Source organism: Gordionus sp. m RMFG-2023, chromosome 3, assembly GCF_954871325.1.
Source record: "Gordionus sp. m RMFG-2023 chromosome 3, tfGorSpeb1-WG-v2, whole genome shotgun sequence".
NCBI lineage: Eukaryota > Metazoa > Nematomorpha > Gordioida > Chordodea > Parachordodidae > Gordionus > Gordionus sp. m RMFG-2023.
In genome coordinates this window covers 28878573-28886763 of record NC_088777.1, presented here as the reverse complement: position 1 = coordinate 28886763, position 8191 = coordinate 28878573, and the positions used below count along the sequence as shown (strand labels likewise).

At 29.5% G+C, this 8191-nt stretch overlaps 1 protein-coding gene across 1 annotated transcript; it reads left to right on the top strand.

The window, feature by feature from the left end:
* Nucleotides 1-2822: 2822 nt before the first annotated feature.
* Nucleotides 2823-3588, top strand: LOC135926855 (uncharacterized). Its single transcript, XM_065462788.1, has 3 exons — nucleotides 2823-3101; nucleotides 3238-3318; nucleotides 3481-3588. Exons 1-3 carry the CDS (start codon nucleotides 2832-2834, stop codon nucleotides 3586-3588), a joined length of 459 nt encoding a protein of 152 aa, XP_065318860.1. The 5' UTR covers nucleotides 2823-2831.
* The last annotated feature ends 4603 nt before the right edge of the window (nucleotides 3589-8191 follow it).

Here is an 8191-nt window from a genome sequence, read left to right as displayed (position 1 = left end):
CACATCTTTTAGGAGATTAGTATTATTGGCTCAAAATTATTAGAAGGCGCCCACAACTCTCACCTTGACTCAAATTTAGTAAAGAAATTAAAAATATCTTCCAACTAGAGTTTCATTTTTGGTACATAGATAATGGAATAGCGGGAGTCCAGAAGAGATAGCCAAAGCCATAAGAATTTTACAAACGGATGCATAGGCCTACTCCTAAACGTCTACAAAACAAAATTCTGCCAACTTGTCTCCCAATCTCCTAATTGTTCGCCTTCAGATAGGTTATGGCCGAGGTACTAACACTTCTTGGCTTACCAGTTAGAGATTACTTAAGCTGAGGCCTTTTTCCAAGCTACGTTTAATAATTTAAACATGGATAAGCTGCTTATACAGCTTTCGACAATTTCTTCAATATAACTAAGCCTTTATGCTCTCAACGGCTATTTCATATTCAGCACCTTAAAAACATATGAATCCAAATAAATATTATGGAAAAAATAACTAAATATAAGTGTAACTCTAATTCCTAGCTCCAAGTCACCCTGCCCTCTAAGGTGTAGGGTTACGATCACCCATAGCTTATCAATCAGGGGTTTTATCTCGTCCCAAATTGGTAAGCTTCAAAATAATAACTCATCACTTATTCTTGCAAGAGCCACTGCTTGACAAAGTCCACATCATACGAAAGCCTCAGTCGCCTATGAATGTCAATCTTCAGCCTCCCATAAAATATAATTGGAATAATACTATTTCATTTTGACCCTGCTATCTGAGATCATGCCTTGCCTCTCTCAAGAATCTGGTTATGAAGACCTAGAGGCCATTTCATCCAAAAATCATGACCTAGAGCGGTCAGATCAGAAATTCAGTTTCGCAGTGCCCATTTTGATATGACAACCTAGTCATATGAGTGCGATAAATGCAAAAACCATTAAGCCATCTAGCCGCCATTGCCTCCAATGCATCTTTAGTAGTGTATGTTCAATTCGACATATCATATGCAATGCTCTCATCAAACGGATTAACAAGCCGCTGGTTTTTTTACAACTTTACCTATGGGTCTCTTCACTAGTTAGAGGCGGTCCAATAGATTTACATAGATTAGGGGCACAAAAATAGAATTTTTTTATAACCAATCGAATTTAAGAATGAGATGAGTGAATCAAAATTGTATAATTTACTTAAACTAGCTTAATAAAGCAGTTTTCTTTTAAATAGCTTAATTGAAGACCGATTATTTGGAAGTTTATATACTTTTGTTTCTTAACTATTTTATTAACTTCAAAATTTAGCCAAAATCAACTTTGTAATTGATATCTTGAAAAATCGCAAACAAACCTTAACCTTAAAAGTTTCGCTCCTGAACTGCAACCATTATAATTTTTTGCTACTAAGCCATAATCTATATATTAGGTTTAGAGCCCTAATCTTAGGGCAAAGGATTTTAGAAAAATTTGTGGCAAAATGAAGTAAAATATTAGAAAAGAAATAGCTATGCTTTGCTAATTCATATCATATTTGTTTTTATAAATAATTAAGATTTGTAATTTTTGTTTCATGATAATAAATTACAATTAAAAATGTTTATAAATAAGAATTTACAAATATTTGAAAGATACTTGGGAAGGGTAAGTTTTTACCTCTTTTTAAGGAGCCCGCATTCACCCTGCGTGCCTTCCCACTACATGCAAGGTTTTTAAAAAAGTCTTAATAATTTTTTGCGCCACCCGTTATAAATAAATATAGAATGATTGATCACCATATATAAAATATTTAGTGAAATATGATAATATAGTCGGAATATTTAAGTGGCATCCATTGAAAAAATTTACATTAAGTCTAAATTTTGTAGTAGATGCCGTCCCAGGTAAGCATTATATATACTAAAATTACTGAAAGGTCTAGTCTGATATTTAAAAAAAAAATATCCAGGCTTCGCTCATTGTTAAAAATATTTTAAGACGTTGTCCAGAATTAGTTATAAAAAAACAGCGAATGCACAAAAGAGCACATACTTTATGCATATTTAATCGGTGAAATATAATTATTTTTATGTTTCCAAATTAATTCCTTAAATATGAATAAAACAACTAAATATCAATGGATAAAAATTTTTGCTTGGCCTATCAAACTTTCAAATTTTGGAAAATTGATCCAAAAAATTTAAAAAACGTCAGGCTTACTCTAAATAAGAGCCCCCATTAAAAAATTGGTAAGTGAGTAAAATAAATGAACTATATGACCTCATTAATTTCATATAGAATAACCAGGCCATATCAAACCTATGAAAATAATGATAGTCATGCCTCTCTTTAATTTACCCATTTTCTATAAAGTTTAATTATTGGTATAGTTAGTAGAAAAGTGCGATTTAAAGAAATGGTATGGCGGTTAATTCTCTTAAAACAGCTATGATTTGATTCGGAATGTTGAAGAATATAAATAGCTCACTATGAATAATAGCTATAGCTTCATCTCTAGTAAAGTTAAACTCATCTGGTAGTTTACTCCAAACGTTCCCACTATTCGCACTACATATGGCAACCTTTTCTATGGTTTCGGTGTCCAGAAGCCATTTTTTCAAGTGATCTGACCATCTATATTTTGGCATAATATATTAATATTTTTGTGAACAATAATTTTTTCTTAAAATAAGCATGTATTTCTTTTAAAATGACGCATACATTTGTTTATATAATAATGACAAAATTAACCTTTTATGCTAATAATATTATATGATTCATATCTTTTCTCATTTTACATTTTAATGTTTTAAAACGTTATTAAATATTAAATTTTAGTCTTCCATAAATAAGTACATATTCTATACCTAGTTGACAATGAATTTCAAAAATATTGAACATATAAAGACCAATCCAGATTCTAAAAAAATCTTAGAAACAAATGAGAGTAAGCCTACAGCACCCCATGTCGCCCATATAACATCTAATGTTTCTCCAAAATTGGAATCATCTCACTGCAAGCATGAAGAACATCATAAATCTCAATGCGCAATAGATGACACTATACCTGGTACAATTTATACCTTTGATCGCAAGCACAATGGTTGGCAAGAGAGATCTAAAAATAGGAAGGACAATGACTTAATGGTACATACAATTATATGAATAAGAATGTAAAGGAAAAGGAAAAAATAAAAAGAAAAGGAAAAAATAAAAAGAAAAGCCCGAAATCAAACAATTTACATTTATATATATTATATTGAATAAAAATAATTATACGTAGTTCCATTTAGATACAAATGACGGAAAATTTAAGTTCATCAATGAACAAGAAATGTTGGTTAAATGGCAACAAAGATGGCTGGTGAGTTGCTTTTATTATTTTTGAATTTTTAAGTAATTATTTCCAATCGCGGAAATATTATGAGAATTTTTTGTCCATAAATTTTTAATAAAGCCTGAAAAAGGCATAATTAATATTGATTACATATATATAATTGTAAATATTTTGGAAAAATTTATAAAGGGAGAAGATCTCAGAGATTTTGTGAAGGATTATTGTGTATACCAAAGGAAATCTGAAAAATCATCCAAAATATATCCGAATGAAGTGTCACCAGGAAAACATATTTAATTTTTTTTTAATCTTTCATAAATTAAATAAAGTAATATCTTATATAGAGAGCTAATTTTTATGGGGTTTCCAATTTTTTAAAAAAGTTTGAAATTTCAATTAATAATTAAATGTGTCTAATAGGTGTCATTCAAATGTAATATGTTAATATTAGAAAAAATTTTTAAATTAAAGGAAAAAGTTATTTCAATTATAAGGTAGAGTATATGATCAAAAGTTTAAAAAACCGCCATAAAAAAATTTAAAAGCAAAATCAGAGGCAGAAGAATCAAAAGCAAAACACAATTCGTTTTTGATTCCCGAACCGTAATACATTTTTAAGAAACGCTTTATAATTTTCAGGAAATTTAAATTTTACATATTCTTAATAACATTTATTGAAAAGAGGAACGCCAATTATAATATGAAAGAAATTAGAAATATATAATCATAAGAGCAAAATTTTAAAATCAATAATAGTGTTGTAAAAAGATATACGTGAAAAGCATAACATTATTTTTTGCTTTTAGAATAAATTAACGAGAACATATACTTTTAGAATTTAAAATAATATTTTAAAAAAATTATAAAATTTTTATTGTTTAGGAGAAACCGGGGCACTTTGGAAAAAGAGGCACGTTAGTCTATTACAATTTATTTCCAATCTGTCATATAAGAATGAAAATTGAAACCTAATATAGCTAATTGTGTGTGTGTCATACATCATTGGTATATGACATATCCAGGATTTTGTATTCATACCCATTCAAAAGATGGTTGGGTCTATCAAGTTTAACAAAGACTATGGTGCACCCCCACTCACTTCATAGACCCCCCAATATAGGTAAGCACTTCGTTTGGGTAATAATAAAGGGTATTGAGATTAGATATCTGCAAAGTTAGGCCCGGCCTGAGTCCGGGCCTAATTCTATTTATAATAATCGGGTTCGGGCTGGGCCGAGCCTAATATTTAAAAATAATTCGGGCCGGGTCGGGTCGGACCTTGGAATTTTTTTAAAATATATCTAAATTTATCAATTTTATATTGAATTTTTTATGTAAAATAAAAATATTTGATTTTATTTATTGAAACTAAACGACATATAACATATGTCTTTTATTTTGAGTAATTATAAAAATTAATTTCTATATTTAAAAAAATTCGGGCCGGGCCAGAAAAACTTTTTAAAAAAATTTCGGGTTCGGGCCGGGCCGGCAAAACTTTTCTAAAAAAAATTTCGGGCCGGGCAGGGCTTGAAAAATTAGGCCCGATGCATGTCACTAATTGAGATGTATATCCTATTTTGCTTAAAATCTAAATACTGATCGTTAAATTAATTGGGGTTGGGCAGAGGTAGAGGTAGCTTTAGCTTAGATACCAATTATCCAATAATTGTTCAATCAAATTAATGAGGCGAAATATTTGATTTCATTCTATATTTTTTTACTTTTCGCCTACGATTTTTTTAGTTATGGTAAGATTTTAAACGTACATAATGAATGAGTGGCGGGTTCTAAAAATTTAATGTTAACTACCTTTGCCCGAGGAAACTATGTACTAATGTGTTACATGTGGAGGAGAATAAAAAGGAGTTGAAGGCTAAGTACATACTAGAGAGTGTGAGCGAGTGCATAAATATCAAAAGATAGCAAGTCAAAAATCGAGCGTTAAAGATCAATACCGAAAATTTAGATATATCGAGCATTCGCAACAAATGTATTCTGCTTTAATTAAATTAGATATATCGAGCGTTCGCACATTAACAAATGTATTCTGTTTATTAATTAAATTAATTTGGTATATATAACCATATCTTTAAGTGATAGGTGAATATATAATATATTTTACCAGATGCTTAATTCCTCAAAGGTTAAATGCTAGAACTCTCTGGTTCATAAAAGATGTTGAAACAAAATTTATAAATAAAATGAAGACAAATGGGTTTTACTAACCGTTAAAACTGAAAATTATATGGCATTTAGATTTTTTAATGAGATCTGTCACATCACCGAAACGGGTCTCGTAAATTATGCCATATGCTAAAAAAGATTTGAAAAATATGTATTCTTTTATTTTTATAATGAAAGTAAAAAAAATGCAAACATCATTTGTATTTATAAATAACACTCTAATGTCTGAATAAATAAATTTTAGGAAAATTTAAGCTCTAGGACTGTCAATTAGCGATCTGCATCGGGCCTAATTTTTCAAGCCCGGCCCAGCCCGAAATTTTTTTTAGAAAAGTTTTGCCGGCCCGTCCCGAACCCGAAATCTTTTTAAAAAGTTTTGCCGGCCCGGCCCGAATTTATTTAAATATAGAAATTAATCTTTATAATTACTCAAAATAAAAGATATATGTTATATATCGTTTAGTTTCAATAAATAAAATAAAATATTTTTATTTTACATAAAAAATTCAATATAAAATTGATAAATTTAGATATATCTAAAAAAAATTCCAAGGTCCGACCCGACCCGGCCCAAATTTTTTTTAAATCTTAGGCCCTGCCCGAACCCGATTATTTTAAATTCGGGCCGGGGGCCGCACTCGGGCCGGGCCTAACTTTGCAGATCTCTACTGTCAATCATGAATTAGTATAAATTAATTATGAGGTACATTTTCATTTTTACAAAAATTTATAAATTTATTGCTTATTATCAATAAATTATGAAGTCTTATAAAAAATATAAAAAGTTTAATTTTATATCCTTTGAATATTAAAATGTATTTGACGAACCCAGTGGCATAACTATTTAAATTATATGGGTTAATTATTACGTTGGTCAAAAGATATTTTATTATGTGATCCCACGGGCCACAAATTATAACTTTGATCACCAATAAAATATGAAAATCCTCTTAAAGCAAAAAAAAAATTTCCTAAGTTACAGATTCTTCTAGAAAATCAAAATTATCAGAAAAACTTAAAATTTATTAAAATTTAATATTTTCCAAAAAAATAATCGAAAATTTAATAAAATAAAGATAGGACACTATGATTGTAAAAAACTTTTAATTTTGAAAAAGACACTATATTTGAATGAATAACAGATTAGAGGTCTGCTGCATTGAGCGGGATTTTGGACCATAAGCCAGCCCACCCAATGTTTTAAAAATTTTTAACCTGTCGGCCCATCCTACCCATAGTTTTCAAAAAATAAATACCCGCCCGCCCATTAGTCACAATTTTTTTACCCGCCACCCAGTATTTATATAAATTTTAACCCAACCGCTATTATAAAATTTAATTATGGCCATTTTTTCAATTTTTTAGCATCTAATAAATAAAATTCAGCATTACACCTCTACAAAAAGTTTTATAATTTAGGAAATTATTATATTAAGCATAAAAAAATATTCAATTTAAATTATGGATGATTTATTTGATCAAATAAAATATTTATGAAAAAAATATAAATATATAATTGATATTATATGTAATTATAACGCAAAAATAATATTAAATCAACATTTTCTGGTTCAAATACGTTACTTTTTTCTAAAAACCTTTTTAGCAATGCTAAATCCTTGTTCAGAAGAAGCACTAGTTGCAGTAATTGCCAATCTTTTTCTTGCTATTCTTGATAGCTTTGGCATATCTCTTTCTTGTGGTTTCCTCCAAAGTAGTTTTAAATATACAAAAAAGTTTATTTATTTTAAGAAAAAACTTTTTATGATACCAAAAAAGGACATTTTAATTTTTAATATCCAAATAAGTTCATAAGAATAATTTTTTATTAATATTTACTTAAAAGATTTTAAATTACCCTCCTGCCCATTGTTAATTTCTTAACCCGCCCACTCATAGTTTAAAACTTTTTTAACCCGCCCGCCCACCTTCCCGTTCTCAAAAAAATTTTGCCTGCCCACCGTCGGCCCACTAAGATGGGCTGGCATGGGCGGGCCGAAACCCCGTCCAATGCAGACCTCTATAATAGATACATGACAATGCAAATAGCCACTATACGGCTTGAAAAGGACATTAATGACTAAAAATGATATAAAACGTTTAAATTTCTAAACATACTATATTGTAAGAATAGATAACCTTTTTACTCATATAATATCCTTTTCAAGCACACAGTGCCCTTTTTTAATACTGATTAGACCATGAGAAAATATTCTGACTTTAAAAAATATGCTATGCGAATAAAAATTGTATAATTGGAAAATTAAATGTAGTGTCGAATATAAGCGAATAAGGCCTAGGGTTCACTTCTTTAATGCTGTGAAAACACTTTCAAAGTTAAAAAATAAGCAACTAACTTTGTACCTTTATGATTAAATGCGCTATAAAAAAATTCTTAAAAAAAACGTAAGAATAAGAAGTATTTAAATAATATGGCTGTTAGGAGCATGTAAAAAGGATGTTAATCAAGTTGCTGATGACGCGCCAAGCATAAGATCCGCTGTAAAGAATAAGCAATACAATATGAGTACAAAAATTAAAATATTATCTCAGTAATTTATTAATTTCAATCATAACTTGCACAAGATATAAATATATTTGTTTAATTAAATTTAAAATACTAATCAAGGCCTGTGGATCAGGGGCGTCGTTAGCCTTTACAATCTCAGGGGGCTCAACTAAAAAAATATTTACGGGGGACGAAGCCCCTAAA